Raw genomic sequence first — 18454 nt, 5'->3', positions numbered from 1 at the left:
TTTAGTACTAAAGAGAAATCGCAAAGATTCTCGAGAAGGCAAACTAGCCGCGAAATAGGAAGGCCCCTATCGCGTCCCAGCAAAAAAGGGAAATGGGGCATATTACTTAGAAAATTTACAGGGAGAAGAGCTTGCTCGACCATGGAATGCTGAAAAGCTCAAGCAATATTACAGCTAGAGCCAAACACACTCTTACGGGGAGCCCTCACAATCACATGTGCGGTTAGGTACAAGCTTAGTACCTCTTATTGAAACGAAAAGACAAGAGTCTGCTCTTTTAATCGAGCAGGCACTTGATCCTTTGGGGGACAGGTAAACCGAGCATCCCCCGTCGTAACCGTACCACGACGGTAGAACACCCTGCTCGTGAAGGGACCGTTCACGCTATAAGATTTGGACCCCAAAACAACAGAGTCTGAGACTCAATCCAGCCAAGCACATGATCCCGACAAATCGTCCAAGCTCCCCACACTTGACGATCCTATAACCAACCGAGCAAAATCCCTGTCCTAGTCAACTACGAGCAAAAACATAAACAAAATAGCATAAATCATGCACCAAATCATAAACGGAAGTTTAGCTGAAATTAAAAGGGGCCAAAGACCCCACGATTGTGCCCGTCGCCAAGCCGTCACGGCCGAGACGGTAAATTGTTAAGTACATTACCAAAAGGGGGGCATACCCCCCCCCATCAAAATTAAATTCAAAATGCATCGGCACGTAGGCCAGAAACATAACAACAAATTAACAAAACACCAGAATCAGGCAGTCTCGTCCATGGGCATGATTTGATCGTCCTTGACGCTGAACCCGTCTTCCCCGCTACCGTCACCAAAGTCCGGAGACACGATTCACCCACCTTCAATCCAATAGAGAGGCCCAATACCCTCGGTTATCAACTCAACCCCCTGATTATTGATCTTCAACTGAGCTATGGTCGAGTCATATATTTCCTGACTAGTGGCAAGGCAGTCATCCCCCAGGACGCGGATGTAGCTAATAAGGTCCGCCCGGGTCAAGAGAGTCTTCTCCTCATCTGTCTCATCCTCAGCAAGAGCAAGAGATCGGCGAAGAGCAATCTCCTTAACAGTCAATGACTGTAGTACCCCATACAGAGTCCAGACGAGCAGGCATGCTGCAAGCTCAGGTCTCTCAAAACAACTTCTTTCTCGGCCAGGGCCTGGGCATTGGTCCCCAATTGAGCATTCGTCCTTGTCAGCTCCTCATCTCTGGCGGTAAGCGCCTTTTTGTGGTCCTCCTCTAGAACGTCCAACTTATCCTTATAATCATCCTCGACCTTCTTCAGCATGTCGGCGGAATGAGGGGCATCATCGGAGTACATGATCTCCAGCTCGGTGACTCGCATCACAACAGCAGTGTCCTGGGCCAGTATCCTTCGTTTGAGCACCGCATCCATCCCCTCAATATGAAGGGATTTAGTCCGGTGAATGGAGGGGGAGGGCCCGCCTTCAAAGAAATTTCGCTGGAGAAAGCAAGAAATCAAGCGATACTGGTCAGGAGAGTCGTCCTGAGTAAGGTCTACATTATCCACGAACGTAGTCCGACGATGCTTCTTCTGGTCAGGTCAGCTTGCAAGTCAGATGGAGAAGCTTGGACATTGACGGGCACATATGGAGGTGGTTAATCTACAGCCAAAAAAAGAGACCGAGCACCCGCTGGGGAAGACGATGAGGTCTCGGAACCAGTCCCCAGAGCTGATTGGACATGGGCCAAACGACTGGCGGTGCCCTCTTTGCCGCTTTCGTCTTTGCCTGGGCATGCTTCCAAACACGATCCTGCCTGCTCGCCATTGATCCTATAAAATAAACAAACAAAGGGCTGGTCAGTAAGATATTCAAACGGGCATACACTTACACGAAAAACAGTAAAAACAAAATGGCCACCCAAGAGAATCATGGCCTCATCGGCTGATTCGCACTTGGCCAACTCTTTACAACTTATATAACGAGGCTCTAACTCCGGCTCCTCGTCAGCATCGAACACAGGTCTCCCAGTCCGATCCACCTTTTGGACTGGGAAAAATCTCTACACAAAGTCAGACAGTTTCTTAAAACTTGCCCGATCGTCGTCATCCAGCTCCCCGACCCTGCTGATGAACTGGTCAGTAGTATACTTAAAATGGTCCCGCGACCATTGGAACCGGAACATCCGCTTCCTCGCCATCCTCGGATTTCCGATGTCGTTCAAAACGGGCCTACCGCGAGTGTCCAACATCGGCACGCGATGGAGAACTGAGTCTCGAGCCGCCCACGACTAAGGCCGAAGAAGATAGTAACTTGTCTTGAAGTGTTTAATCGAATCCGAAAAAGGTTTGAAGAGCTTATTCGCCTGCTTTAAAGAAACCCATCTGAACCGCTTGTTGGCCGTCTTACGCTGCACATGAAAGCAATGGAAGAGCAACAAAACCGTAGCCCTAATCTCCAAGTATTGGCACGTCAACTCGAAAGCCCGAAGAAAGGCGATTGAATTCAGATAGAGTTGGTTGGGCGCAAGCTCCAAGTGGTTAAAAACGAAGATTTGGAATTCCGTGAACGGTACCCGAAACCCCATTTCCCTGAAGACTATTTCGTACCTGAGAATCAGGTCTGGTGGGTAAGTACTGCACACCCGCTCAACTATGCCCAGAACGGAAACGACCCAGTCATTCTCTGCTAAGTCGTCACCTACGACCCCGCTGATATCAGTATGGACGTCCGAACTATCTGTGGCGAAATGGAACTCTGAGTCAAGCACCTCGTTGGTCACCCAGTCTTCCACCGTAACTTCCCGCTCGACCGGAGGAGTGGCCGAAGACGGCGCTGAAGTGGAGGTAAGTGTCTGATTATCTACTGGCTCAGCCATTATGACCTAAAAAGTAGAGGAAATCAGTGAATTCGACTGTAAATCAAATCCATTCGTCCACCGCTAATCAACTGAAAGGGCGTAAACTGGTTCGAGGATAAGTTTCCTCGACCCATACCCTTACTCGAAGAGTAGAAAGACAACCTCCCCCGCAAGGAAACCAACAATATAACTCGAAGGGTGGTACCCGACACCTTCAACCTGAGTGGCGAACGGAGCCTCCACCAATTACAGATTCCGGTTGAAGTTCTACCAGAAAATTCATGTAATTTTCATGGGAGAAAAGAGCTTCAACTGAAATCCCAAAGGGAGCCACTCTCAGAATGTCACACACGGTGGAGATAAGGCTAAACTAGGATAAACTCTCTTCAACACTGATGAAGAACATTACATCACCACCGCTAACCACCAACATCTCACCGGAAACTACAGTAAATCATCCTAAAGACTAACCTATCCGCATACATATCTACACAAAACAAAATAGACATGATCGTACGATGAGAAAGATGAGTAAAACTTACTTGGTGAACTGGAGAGTGTTGGAAAAAAAACAAAGAGATAGTAGAGTCTACGACGGCGACGACGACAGAGGAAGTTTCAGCAACAATGAGGCAAGGAAGGAAGAGAGAGAACGAAAAAATGTTAAATGGGATTGTGAGTCAAGTATTTATAGACACGCCAAGAACACACACACGACATGCACGCTTAAACTTGGGGAAGGGAAAACCATCATTACACCATAAACCCTAGTCACTAGGCTAGCAATCATCACACATTAAATGCTGCACAAGGCTCGAGACGGGCAGGCACACGCCAACTCATGTTAGAAAAAGATTGAGAATCTATGTTCAGAATCTGGTTTTGATGATAACAAGCATATATTTTGTTAGTAACAATTTTATTACTAATGATTTCATTGAGTGTGTAGATATTATGCTATAAGCCTTATACGACAGCATCAGACAAGCACAACATCAGAAATAAGAAATTAAATAGAATATCAAAATACATGAAGTCTCGTTACAATAAGAAAACCATGTGGATAAATGATCAGAAGTTATGTACAAAGAGCAAGAATTCAACAAGACAAGCTTCAAGGAATTGAATAGAAACATTCAGATACATGAAGAACTAATTACAACAAGAAGACCACGTGAGTAAATGATCAGAAGTTTTGTACAAAGAGCAAGAATTCAACAATCAGTAACAGAAGATCATAAATCAGTGTAGAAACAAAGGCTTCAAAATACAAAGTATATTAAGCTTCCTCAGAAGTATAAGCTACATCAACATTCACAGCAACAGAAGTTTTTAAATATGTGTTCAGAAGATTTGAAGAATAGGACATGTTGCTTCAATTAAAACACATGCAAGAAAGCACGTTACTCAATGTAAAGACAAAATCATGACATCTATTTTGGTCTACATTTTGGTAAAAGAAGATACTCCACCAATAAGCAACCATCTTGGAAGAAGCAAGTTGAAGAGGACACGCTACCAACGCCAAAGATAAGATTCTCCTCGGTAATTGTTATTTTTTTGATCCAGTCTACACACCAAGCATTAACTGCATGTCCAAACATGATTCAAATGGCTAGGTTTCCAACGGTAATATACCAGAACTCTATATAAAGAACAAAATCGTTGAAAGAAAATATGATATGGTGCAAGAGTGTATGAGAGCAGGTGTGCAAGCACAAACAACATAAAAAAAATCTGTTGCACCAAGAAGAGGCAACATACACGAAGTGTATGGTGAGAAAACAAGAATGTTGATATATACAAAATTAGCCTTTGAAAAGAAAATCTTAAGAGATAAAAGAAGAGAGTGAGACAACGTGAGCAAGCAACAAACATAAGATTAATTAAGTTGCTCCAACAGAGGCAACACACACAAAGTGTGTGATGAAACAATTATGTTAAAGTACATAAGCCTATGAGAAGAATAAAAAAGGGAGAGGAAAAAGAGAATCCTACATGTTTTGCATTATGCTCCAATGGAGTTTTAAGAAATCCACTAATACTTGATCAATTCACATATTGCTTACATTGAATGACTAGAGAAAGTGAATACACTAAGTTGCTGCTCGAGAGTGTTTCATGTTTGCTTATGTTCATTAAACGTGTTATCAGTTGTAACAAGCTTCTTGATCAATATTCAAGAAGAAGATGAAGATCTACAAGAAGCAATCAACATAAGAGTTGTTGCTCCATATCTGCTTATGAAGAAGAAAAGAAAATGGTCTTACAAGAAGGAATCTCTTTCAAGAGCTGAAGCTCTAATCTCCTTACTCAAACCAAAAAAGACCAAACTGAAAGAAGCAAATTCATACAAGAGCTGCTGCTCTTAATCTGCTTGTAGAAGAAGAAGAAGATCATTTGAAGAAGCAACTCAAAACAGAGTTGTTGCTCTAAATTAGCTTATAGATGAAATGAAGATGAAGAACAATACCAAGAAGCACTAAACACTAGGAGTTAATACTCTTACTCTGCTTACCAAAAAAGATGCAAAGATCTCATCCAGAAGACAAATCCAAGAAGAATACAAGATGTTTTAATTCTTGTAATTATATGTAAAACACAAGAGTTGTTGCTCAGATTGTGTTATATCTTAGGAAACTTCTGATAGTTTGTTTAGGCACCAGAAGTGACTTCCAGTCAGTGTGTCGTAAACATATGTACTTAGAATAGGAGAAAATCTGCTTGACAAAGAAGCACACTTAAAATCTCTAGAAGATTGATGAACGTTATATCCTGATGGGATCACTGAACGGTTCATCATCTAAAGTTAGTCACGAGCAGTTTGCTTGTGCAATGTCAGTCACAATAGTTTGGTTGTGCAGGGTTAGTCACAACAGTGGGTTGTGCAGGAGTCAATCGATGTTATATATGTGGATCATATCACTGAACAGTCAATTGCAGTCAGTCATCTAGGGGTTAGTCACTCGCGGGTAGCTTGTGCAGGGTTAGTCACAGCAGTTGACCGTGCAGGTTGTTAGTCACGACAGTTGATCATGCAGTTGTAATCAAGTTTGGTTATAGTGGATTAAGTCCTCTGGAGAGAGGCAAAATCACCTGAGGAGGGTGGACTGGAGGTAGCCTTATTGAGAAGGTGAACCAGGATAAAAATGAATGTGTCTTTTATCTTCTGCATCATTCATTTAACTTAGAACATTCAGGCAAAAAATCTCCAGAACTGTGCTAAGCAAAGTCAAAAGTTCTGATGATATAAAGAAGGAAACTGAATATGTATCTCTTTGGTTATGCATCACAAAGCTTCCGCTATATTGCCCAAAGCATATCCAACAGAATGAGATATAAAAGAAGAAAATGAAATTTATAGAAAGGGAAATTTTATTCTGTAAAGAACACAATTCAATCCCCCCTTTCTTGTGTTTTTCTCCACCTTCAACTCAATCATCTATTCACCTCCCCGTCCATTAACGGCTACGCCTCCTCGCTCCAATTTTCCCGCTCATAACGCTGTCCCTTCATCAGATATTCGATTCTCCGTGCGAGGCCACTCTAAGTCATTACTTCCACGCCCGAAAGCAACGACTTGGGGATACTGTTATGGACTGGCCTAATCACTCTGATTGGGCTAACCCACCCACATTTATGTAACAACCTAATAAGCATGGCTTACCTCTCTGGGCAATCCAAGGGCACGTGATCCTTTCTACCCCTCGGCCAAGCACGACCCAACAGCAAGATCTTTCTAGATAGAGACATCCGAGCACGCTGTCACGTCGTGCTCGCTAACAGCTAGTCCTTATGCCTGGAGGGACCACGACTTAATCTAACGGTCTCCTATACTTTGGGCCCTGTAATTACGCCCAGGCCCACAAATATAACATGATCCAATCTACACCAAAGAGAACACTATAAATAGCCCTCTACCTCTAGAGGGAAAGGTAATCCAAACTTTTCCCAAAAACTTCATACTTTTTGTTGTACCTCTGTTCTCTTTCTTACTTTGGCATCGGAGTGCCTTGCAGGTACAACTCCATTTTTTCTCTCATCCATCACCGAAGATCAAGCCGTCTGTTGCTGGCCACCTGTTCTGCACAAACTGAATAAGTAACATGGTACATATGAAGATGGATAGACTTGAAAATCTCTACCAAACCTCCAAAGTATATCTCGACTAAGGGAAAAAGGTGAGAAACTTAACAATTAAGGGGATACATCACCCTGAGAATCACTTTTGGAGAGCAGGATCAGACCAAAGAAATAAAGGTTAAGTTTTTTTTGTTATTGATGCCCCATCTTCGTACAATATGATTATTTGGCAACCATCTTTTAACTGACTAGGCGTGACATTGTTTACTGTATATTTATGCATGAAGTATCTCCTCCCCGATGGATAAATATGAGTTATAGAAATGAGATTAGGACATCTCCATGAAGTGTTATGTAGAAAGCCTCAAGTTAAAGAGGATCCATGCTCCAGACCGGAAAGCCAAAAGGATTAGCCCAAGAATTACGCTGCTAGAAGAAATCTACGAAGGCGAGGAGGCTTCCTCCCTAATTTGTGGAGGATAATGGAGAATGAAGATCCATAAGGGATACCCTCTTAAGGTTTTAGCATAACTGTCATTTATCGTTTATTGTTTGATTACTTTGCTGACAATTTTATAGGTGAGTATTAAATCTCTACCGATTGCAAAGACAAATTACTTTATGAGGTGCATTTTTCCCATCCCTTCACTCTTATTCTATTATACATATCTATTGGCTATTCCTTTCTTTGCATGAAATTTGTCAACAATTGTTGTCTGGTTGGTTTTGATAAAAATTCACAAAAACCTTATATTGTGGGAAACAAATCACTCAAATCACTCAACATGCAAATGAAATTTGTCAACAATTGTTGTCTGGTTGGTTTTGATAAAAATTCACAAAAACCTTATATTGATTGGGAAACAAATCACTCAACATGCAAATGAAATTTGTCAACAATTGATGCCTGGTTGATTTTGATAAAAATTCACAGAAACTTTATATTGATCGGGAGACAAATGACTCAACATGCAAACCCTATATTAACTTCAAAAGAATATACCAACAATAAAATCGAATATTCGTTTTATTCGGGTAATCTCAAAATATCCAAATTGGACTCAAGGTCAAAAGTAGAATTTCATTAAAACACACCAGCCACGTGTCATTCATCTATTGGTTATTCCCTCACAACCTTATAAACTTTAAACTACATTTTCATCATCATTCTCAATTTCTCAATATCACAATTTTACAATTTATTTATTTATTTATTAAATAAATTAAATTCCTTCGTCAAACTCGTACGTACGGATATTCCGGCAAATCGAAACCTCGTTGGTTTCTGTCGCACACCTGACACCACCTTCGGATCTCACATCACACCACACACACACACATTCTTCCCTTCCTTTCATTTCAATTTTCTCTTCCAATTCGTTTCCTTCTTATTCAAACCCCCATTTTTCATTCTAGTTTGTATCTTGACCCCCATTTTGATGCCATGAAGAAGAAGCTCGATACCCGTTTTCCTGCTGTAAGTTGTTTTTTTCGGCTTTTTTAGGGTTAAAGTTAGAATTTTTTCGTATTTCCCTTGTGTTTTTGCATCTGGGTAATTTTCTTTTGTTGAAAAAATTGAGTTTTTGGTTATTTAGGTTTGATGATGATTGAGGGTTTCTGGGTTGTTGGGGGTGTGAATTAGGTATAATGGCATGATGGGTGTTATTGGAATTTGGTATAATTGAAATAATTTTTTTGTTTGTGCTTGATAATAATTTAGGTTAGGTTAAGAGTTATGTGTGGGATTGCGGTCGTTGCGGTTTTGCGACGCGCATTGCGGCCGTTTCGGCTTAAATTTTTATTACATCAGGAGTAAATTGAGTTTTGATGAAAATACTAGAAAAAAACATGGGTGAAATTGTCTGATGCGGTTCATAATCTCGGATGCCTGATTTTAAATCACACTGCAATTGCGGTCCGATGTGGTTGTCGAGACTACTGCATCAATAATATTTCGGCTGCAATTGCGGTTGCGGACTGTAATTTAAAACCATGGATGTGACTTTGAGCGAGGATAGCTTTGCAGGCAATTAGCGGAGGCTGCATTGCAGATGAATTTTTTCGATCTCGATTATATATTATGAAATGATAGGTTGTTTTGCAAATTGAAAAGGGAATGGAGGGAAATCATAGCTTACATATCGAAAGGGTTGTGTGTTACCGTGTGAACATTCGAGTGTTATTTATCGATCAGTTTTTCTCTTTTTAAAATAGCTCATGTTTGATGCACATGCAAACTCTTCAGTTTTGTTATAGCGTAGCATTCCGCTATTGTCTGCCGATTGATAGCACTTGAGTAGGGAATTTCCAACTAGTCTTTATATGCAGAGATCTATTTGGAGAATGCTTTATCTGATGGAAACGTTAAATTGCAGGCTCGGATAAAGAAGATAATGCAAGCGGACGAGGATGTTGGAAAGATAGCACTGGCAGTTCCTGTTTTAGTTTGTGAGTTTCTTTTACTTACTTCTTAGTTAACCATTAGCCATTTGTCGCGTCTTTTCTCTCATACGTTGTTGACCATGCTCTTGAATTTCTTTACAGCAAAAGCTCTGGAATTATTTCTGCAAGATCTTTGCGACCGCACTTATGAAATAACTCTACAGAGAGGAGCAAAAACCATGAATGCATTGCATTTGTAAGTCGTATAATATTCTAAAATTTAAATTTTTCTTTACAAAACCTTGTGTCCGTGCACAAACCGATTTTACTTCTGCTGAAGTTTGATTAACGATTAAGATTTGAAGTTCCGAAATTGTCATAACTTGATTTAACTTTTACGTATCTTTAATATATTTCGAGTATATTCTAACCAGTGGCGAACACAAACTTCAGGAAACATTGTGTACAAAGCTACAATGTCTTCGACTTTTTACGAGACATCGTCAGCAGGGTTCCTGACTATGGGCACGGCCATGGCCATCCTGAGACTGGAGCCGATGACCGCACTCTTCCCAAGAGAAGGTTTGAAGTCCAATATCTTTTTCTTTATCTTGTCTAATTTATCTATGCATGTAAACAATTAGCAACGTTAAAATTGCTTCGTTAATCCAGGAAGCCTGCTGCCGACGATTGCAATGACAGTGATGAAGAGACTAAGCGGAGTAAGATGGTAATTTCCCTTTCACGAAAACCTCGACTATGGTCAACTAAATTAGTATTCTTTAAACGATGGTAAATTATTACATGTACTTAGACTTAGAGCTTGTTTGGATTGAGTTACTTCTATAACAATAAAGTCGAGTCGTTTTCATAGAGGCTATTTTTTTCTTCAAACAGTTTTGATAAAAAGTGTTTTTATTTGATTACAGCTAGAGTTAGGCCACACCGGCGGTACTGGTAGGGGAAGAGGGAGAGGTAGAGGAAGAGGCCGTGGCCGAGGAGCTCGAACCGCAGAGAAAGAGACCTTACATCAGCAGGTTGAGTCTGAACCTTGCACCTCTATTCAACAAAGTAGCAAAGAAGTCCCTAATACAAGCATGGCAATCGATATCGGTCCAGAACCAAAGGAGTTATCAAAGGAAAACATTTCACCTCACGAGGAAAGCACTCGATCGTTTCGAAACATCGATTTGAATGCCAATATACAAGAAAACGAGGACAAAGACAATACAAGCGCGGTTCCTCCCCAGGCCTCGTTGCCTGAACCTGCTGCAGTAATGGATATGCAACATGAAGAAATTCCAGGTTGGTCTCTTGCTGATGTCGACAAGATGGCGATCGATACGTTACAGCTTGCGGCGAATCTTGGTAATAGACTAGATGAGGAGGAGGAAGATTATGATGAGGAGGAAGGGTAATAGATTAAGGTGGAAAACCCTTTTTTTTCGATATCTGGTATAGTTATCTGGTATATCGATGATCTTGTGTAGCAAATGTAGTTTTTTCTTACTAGTAATGTTAGTTTCATGCACCTTTTAGGATTTAAAAATGGATGTTGTTGTAGGTTACATCAACTTTGATAGTTCAGGATTAAATTTCTTGATAAAGTTTGATTACAAGATGGTTTCATTGTGCTGTGTTATTTAAGATATTGTTTATCAAAATGGTTTTCTAAATTGAATAAAATGGTTTTTTCTGTTTGGTTTCAAAAACTGAACCAAACCGATGAAAGTCAAAGCGGTTTGGTTTGATTCTTAGTTTTAGTATTTATGATTCTCCAAACCAGTCAACCGAATTGAAAACTATAGTTACTCACTTTATCTGTTATTTAGTCCATTATATAGTTTAAATTTTGCATCGGCCCAACTCTTCTCCATCTTTGTTTATGCTGTTAACAACTAAACCTTAAGTCACAAAAAAATGCACTCACAAAACTGTTGCTCTATCTGTTACCAGTATGCGCCTCTCACAAAATTGTTGCTCTCGCTGTTTACCAGCAAGGTTGCTCTTGCTACCGTTGTTTTGCTCTATTTTGGCCGGCTTCGTGTTTCAATTCTCTTGGTTAGTTTTCACGACTTTATGAATCTCATTATTTCTTGGAATGCGATTTTTAAATGAACTTACTGCATATCGAGAAAGCCCAGAAAGCAATGAACAATAAGTTGATAATGTCTCAATTTATTAAAAAAAGAAGGTGTTTTCATCTTTCTCAAGATTACAAGTTTGGATTTCATCAACTAAAAATCTAACTCAACTTACAATACATGTCAAAATTTTAAATTTATAAAGTTTTAACAACTTTAGAGGAGGTACTCCCTTCGTTTTTTATTATAAGTCGTTTTAGACTTTTTACACAGTTTAAGAAAAATAATAATTGTTGTATGAAAATAAGAAATTATGAAGGTTTTTACAAAATTATCCTTCATTAATAACATATGGAAGATAAATTTATATAATTGAAAGGAGAGAGAATAATAAATATTTAAGGATATAATAGGAAAAATAGCATTAATTATTCATTGGAATTGTAAAACGACTTATATTTAAATACAAATATTTTTTTCAAAACGACTTATAATAAAAAACGGAGGGAGTAATATTATATAACCAATAAATTAATTATTATACATATTGATGCCAATAAACATATGTAACGTTGGTTTAACACATGTTTGTTAACAAAGTGTGGCTCTCTGGACCAATTGTTTGTTGGTTTTATGGTGATTGACACTAAACTTAGTAGAGAGAAATGTGGTTTAACAATTAAACCCTAAGTCACAAAAAATGCTCTCGCTCTCTACCAGTACGCGCCTCTCACAAAATTGTTGCTCTCGCTGTCTACCAGCAGGGCTGCTCTTGCTACCGTTGTTTTGCTCTATTTTGGCCGGCTTCGTGTTTCAATTCTCTTGGTTAGTTTTCACGACTTTATGAATCTCATTATTTCTTGGAATGCGATTTTTAAATGAACTTACTGCATATCCAGAAAGCAGTGAACAATAAGTTAATAATGTCTCAATTTATTAAAAAAAAGAAGAAGGTGTTTTCATCTTTCTCAAGAGTACAAGTTTGTATTTCCTCAACTAAAAATCTAACTCAATTTACAATACATGTCAAAATTTTAAATTCATAAAGTTTTAACAACTTTAGGAGGTAATAGTATATAACCAATAAATTAATTATTATAGATATTGATGCCAACAAACATATGTAACGTTGGTTTAACACATGTTTTTTTTTGGTTTTATGGTGATTGACGCTGAATTTAGTAGAGAGAACTATGGTTTAATTTTTTGCAATTGTGATTGGGAGGAGACTGGACCTAAAATTACTTGATGTCAGAATTGACCCCTAAATTGAACTATTTTTATATTTGCTTGTAGCTAATATAAAAATGTTCTTACAAGTTTTTTTATTATAGGTAATTGAAAATTAAGCCAGTGAAAGTGTCAAAGGCATCAACACACACATTGATTATTCTACCACCAACACCTAAAGCTCAAACACCAACACAATTAGTAAGGTACAATTTTAGAAGATAGAAGATACACATGTACTCTAAAAATAAAATATAGAATGATTGGTTGTACTTCACAAGAGAAAATGATAATAAAGTTGCATTGCATACCTCCTAAGGGTTTATGTTTTGATTGATTGTTGGTCTTTTAAATTTTACTTTTATGTATATTGTTATTGAATTTCTTCACCGATTGTGCATCTTTTAGGGTTGATTTTTAAATGAAAATTTCTTTAGCCACCTCCCTATGGGGGTCACCCCCAGCGAAAATCCGAAAATACCCCTGCTTCGGAAATGAACTTCCGAAGCGCTTTTTTTTTTTTAAAAAAATTTCCATAATTCGGAAGTGCATCTCCGAAAACACATCATGGGGGGTGTCTTCGGAGATGAACTTCCGAAAACACCTAAGGGGGTGAATTCGGAAGTTCATTTTCGAATTATGCAGAAATTGTGATTTTTTTTGTTTTTTCTTAAACAGTCTCGCATTTTAATTAAACGCAAACGCCAAATAAAATAAGCGACATATAAACAGAAAATACTAATACGATAAATAAAATCCAAATAATATATACAAGTCGAACCAAATAGTAATAGTGTGCGCAAGATACAATCCGAAAACAAAAACTAAATAAACCCGACCACTACTGGGTGTGCCTAACCCTCTCACCCTGAGCCCTCCTCTGCCGTCTGTACCCCGCCGCATGGCCCGCATCAATGACGATCGTCTCCATCACGGCGACTGCATCTGGACCGCCCTGAAGAACGACACCCCGATCCAAGGCGTCCCGCCCAAGCATCGTTATCCGCTGGCAAATCGGCAGGAGATCAATGGCGTGGTCATCCTCGGCCTGCTGGTTCTCCAGGATCTCCTCATGTGCTGGCCTAGGAGCGCCGGGAACGTCGGGTCTCAGTAGAGGATGGGACACCCGGTAGAACCATGTGATGTACCCCTCCTCACTGTGCCAGTCCTCTGTGACCCGAGTGAGACGGTACTCCTGCGGTACCACATGCTGCTGCCACTCCGCCCATATGGCAGTGAGCTGCACTCGGGTCACTGTTGGAGCGGTATAGCGGCAAGCAACAAAAGATTTGGAAATATTCATTCGGGATTTATCGTGTCCACAGAGATTGGTGAGAAGAACTGCCGTTCGACTATCTCGCGTTCTAAGTTTCATGATTGGGTGCGGAAAGGTAAATGCGGGAAAAGTAAATAAAAGCAGATAAACAATCTCAATAGTCTAAGAGAAATAGTTATGGAATTGCATTTCGTTCTACCCGTCGAATACTTAAATCTGAAGATCTATCGCTCGACACTCACAATACGCATCAACATCACCGGGCATCACTCGAGATGCCACATCGGTGTCCATGTCTGCAACACCGACGAAAGCTCAACCGTACTATTCACATCAGCGATTTCTCCACCGACACAAACAACACGGAGGCATTAGACTCGATACCCACTACGATTGTTAGTCCTAAATCCATGTCTGCAACTCAGAAACTAACAGTTATCATTCTTAATCAAGATCTATGGTGTCCATGTCTGCAACAACACAAATCCAGAGCATTTAAGCAAAAAGATCAAGAACAACAACAATGATGATTTGTAAAGCGAATATATAAACGATCCCAAGATCCACAAATATACATACAATAAGAGTAGAAACATACATACAACACCCACCATTGGAATGAAACAAAGGGAAGAGAGAAGATGAACCGGAAAGATCTCACCGGTACAATGAAATCGAGACAGATCCATGATCAATCCACATGACGTCGCACCCAATGGTGTTTCCTAAGCCTCTAAACTATCAAAAATGGATCAGAGCTCTTCCATGGGGGAAAGAGGTGATAAAAAACCTAAAAAATGTGTTATTAACTATTTATACAAAACTGAGTTTCGCAGTGGGCGCGACGCGCCCTATTTCAGTGCGACGCGCCCTATATAAATTTACCAAACCGCCCTAGCGCGCGACGCGCCCTAATCCGGCGCGACGCGCCCTAACTTCTGCCAGACTATGTTCTTCAAACTCAAAGAGGGCGCGACGCGCCCTACAGCGCGCGAAGCGCCCTGTGTAACACCCCGATATCCGCTGCACGCATCAACCGTGTCGGCCAACCGAGCATGTTACCGGCTTAATCAATAATCCCCTCTAGGTCCGCTTATCGGCTGCCCAGGAAATATTGTTTTTGCCTCCCGCAGGAATCGAACCACGTACCTAGGGGTTAAGTACGTATTCATAGCAATTCCTGCTACCACTTGAGCTAAAATTTTTTAATGTAACACCCCGATATCCGCTGCACGCATCAACCGTGTCGGCCAACCGAGCATGTTACCGGCTTAATCAATAATCCCCTCTAGGTCCGCTTATCGGCTGCCCAGGAAAATATTGTTTTTGCCTCCCGCAGGAATCGAACCACGTACCTAGGGGTTAAGTACGTATTCATAGCAATTCCTGCTACCACTTGACCATATGGTCAATTGGTAGCAGGAATTGCTATGAATACGTACTTAACCCCTAGGTACGTGGTTCGATTCCTGCGGGAGGCAAAAACAATATTTTCCTGGGCAGCCGATAAGCGGACCTAGAGGGGATTATTGATTAAGCCGGTAACATGCTCGGTTGGCCGACACGGTTGATGCGTGCAGCGGATATCGGGGTGTTACATTAAAAGGGCGCCTTTTTAATGTAACACCCTGGATTTCCGCTTACCCCGCAGGGCTTCCGGCCTACCAAGCATGTCACCAGCTTAATCAATAGCTCAAGTGGTAGCAGGAATTGCTATGAATATGTACTTAACCCCTAGGTACATGGTTCGATTCCTGCGGGAGGCAAAAACAATATTTCCTGGGCAGCCGATAAGCGGACCTAGGGGGGATTATTGATTAAGCTGGTGACATGCTTGGTAGGCCGGAAGCCCTGCGGGGTAAGCGGAAATCCAGGGTGTTACACCCTGCACCAGAACAGCAGAATTATTTCCTCTTTGCTCTCGCAGCCGTGTCTTCGACACTTTATTCCTCAAGGCTCCAAAAACGCAAGAATACCTACAAAAATACAACAAAACTATCAAACGGTATAAAAGTGTATGAAAATACATCTATTCGTAAAGTAAACGTAATTACACAAAAACGGGGAATTATTCAAACGGTATTAACAAAAAGCATTGATAAGTGCCACTATTTACATACTCAAAATAACTACATTTTGGCACTTAACAACTCTCCCCAACTTGAATTTGTTTGTCCTCAAACAAGGCCAAACACTCAAATTGCAAAAGTAAAAATCCAAAGAATCAAGAATCGACAAGATTTGGAAAAACAAAACAATTGTACGGTTCAAACAAAAACGCACAAACAAAGTAAACACTTACCACTATCCTACAATGACAACATGAAAATGAAACGATTCCTAAGTACAAAAATCATACAAAACATTCTAAACAAAAACAAGCTCAATAATGAATCACGCCTAGCAAAAATTCATCGGTAGATGAAAAACACCGAAAGGTGAGGACTTTGACACACACCCGACAAACTTGCAAACAATAGACAAAATTATGCATTCATCCAAAAAATAGTATAGAAAATGCAACGGCACAAATCACAAGGGCTTTCAAGGTTGTAATGTGGCTCGGTTAATAAACAAGTGATAAGTCCTAAAGCTAATCGAAACAAAAAACTTGCTTAAACCTAAGGGAGTAATTACTTCCACAAAGTTTCAAACAATATAATTTCAATCAAACTTCTTATTTATCACAAATTGTCAAACCAAAACATAAGACTTATTAGCACACTCTTATTCCAAACTCTTTTTGTTCTTTTCTTTTTCAAGCTTTTCTCTTTTTTTCTTTCTTTTTCTTTTCTTTCTTTCTCACTTTTTTTTTTCTTTTCTTAACCTCACATCAATCACAACATAAAGAGGCAAACACCTTCTCCCCAACTTGAATTCAACCATAACATAAAGTGAATACTCCCTACTTTCTAAGTGTCATACCCCAATTTTTGACCCTAAGATCCCGCGTCTCAGACTTTGTTTAAATCACATCAAGATCATGTGCGAGGCCCTCTTGCGCTTCTCTCATTTTGAGCTCACCTGCAAGGGAATCACCAGGCACATCTTTGTTCATATTTCTATTCATTTTTAGTTATTATGTTTCACTAACCATTAATCAAAATTCAAAAAATAGTTTTTATTTTTGTTTCTTTATCAGATAGGGTATGAGGATCAAGAAGTTCAGGTGATTTTTTCTCATCAGGGTTCAGAGGTTTGAATCAAGACTTTATTATTGTGGTGATGATTGTCAAGTGGTTAAGAATCAATTCAAGAGTGTTCAAGTTCAGTCAAATGATATTGAATTTTTTGAGCATTTATTTTGTTCAAGAATTTAATTCGAGATGAAGAAATCATGCAAATTGAATTATTTGGAGTTCAAAACCAAGTTCTTAAGGATTAGTGCAAGTTCTCATTTCATACAAAAATCCAATTCATGATTTGATTCCAAAGTTTCCATTCAAGTAAGAGTTTCAATTTTATGATCATTCAACATACAAATTTTGAAGCTTCAAATCCAAGAAAGTCCATTCAAGTTCATAACTCATTCCAAATTACAAGGTGGACGGATTCTCAAAGTTACATCATTATGTTTACCCAAGAAAAAATCCAAAAATATTCCAAGTCCACACCATTTTCTTCAATATTTCTCCATGTCCATGCTTATGTCTTCCTTTGAATCTTCCAAGCTCAATAATCTTCAAGATTTCATCCATGCTTTTCTTTCAACTTTTATCAATTCATAAAGGAAAAGAAACAAAGGTGGAGTTAGCAATTTCCCAAATACAAATAAATCAATCCACAAAAAGTTTGACAAAGATTCAAGGCCCAAGAACATCTTCAAACAATATCTCAAGAGTATAAAACAAAAGCTGAAAATTGGAAATAAAGAGGGATTTTCGGATTGGGCTTGATAGCAAGAATTACACTTCATCAAAAATCATTTCCAATTCAAACTCACAACAATTTGAGCCCATTAGTTCATCCACAGAAAAACTCCAATCTGAGCACTATATAAACATTCATTGAGACTGACACAGGGGCCTCTTTTTCAGAACCTTTTCAGACTGACAGAAATCAGAACAAATCATATAATCACCTGAATTCGTCACCTGACCGGAAACCACCGCCGGAAATCGTAACCACCGCGCCGGAGTTTCTTTTCACCACCATTCCTTGATTTTGTTACTTCAAAAGGTTGATAATCTTCATCAGAACCCAAATTCATCTTTAGTTATGTGATTCATGCACTGTGGTGCTACATTTGAGCTTAGAGTTTCATAACCTTAACTGTAGATCTACTCTTTTATTTCACTTTCTTTGAAAAAATATTCCCGGATTTGAGATGAGGAGGAAAAACCAAACCTGAAAATGTAAGAAAATTGATTTTCTGGGGTTTTTCGCCTCCGGCCACCGCGCCGGAAGCCTCCGGCCGCCGCGTGTTCTTCATCTCCGCCGCGTGTTTGTTCTTTTGTTGCCACTACGTTGAATTTATTTTCTTTTCAAAGTTCTTTTACTACTTATTTTTGTTTAGCAATATGAGAGAGTAATGAGATATTATGAAAGAAAGAGT

General features: G+C 39.7%; 1 protein-coding gene across 1 annotated transcript; it reads left to right on the top strand.

The window, feature by feature from the left end:
* The first annotated feature begins 8118 nt into the window (after nt 1-8118).
* Nucleotides 8119-10938, top strand: LOC131657400 (uncharacterized). The gene is made up of 6 exons (XM_058926809.1): nt 8119-8404; nt 9303-9375; nt 9472-9565; nt 9763-9891; nt 9982-10039; nt 10239-10938. Exons 1-6 carry the CDS (start codon nt 8372-8374, stop codon nt 10725-10727), a joined length of 876 nt encoding a protein of 291 aa, XP_058782792.1. The 5' UTR covers nt 8119-8371; the 3' UTR covers nt 10728-10938.
* The last annotated feature ends 7516 nt before the right edge of the window (nt 10939-18454 follow it).

This window comes from Vicia villosa, linkage group LG3, assembly GCF_029867415.1.
Source record: "Vicia villosa cultivar HV-30 ecotype Madison, WI linkage group LG3, Vvil1.0, whole genome shotgun sequence".
Taxonomy (NCBI): Eukaryota; Viridiplantae; Streptophyta; class Magnoliopsida; order Fabales; family Fabaceae; genus Vicia; species Vicia villosa.
The sequence above is the reverse complement of the archived record's forward strand: the minus strand, read 5'-3'. Positions and strand labels throughout refer to the sequence as shown.

Coding starts and splice junctions, on each gene's coding strand:
- LOC131657400 (XM_058926809.1), top strand. CDS start 8,372: ATGAAGAAGAAGCTCGATACCCGTTTTCCTGCT. Junction 9,376..9,471: donor GGCAGTTCCTGTTTTAGTTT/GTGAGTTTCTTT, acceptor ATTTCTTTACAG/CAAAAGCTCTGGAATTATTT. Junction 9,566..9,762: donor ACCATGAATGCATTGCATTT/GTAAGTCGTATA, acceptor CACAAACTTCAG/GAAACATTGTGTACAAAGCT.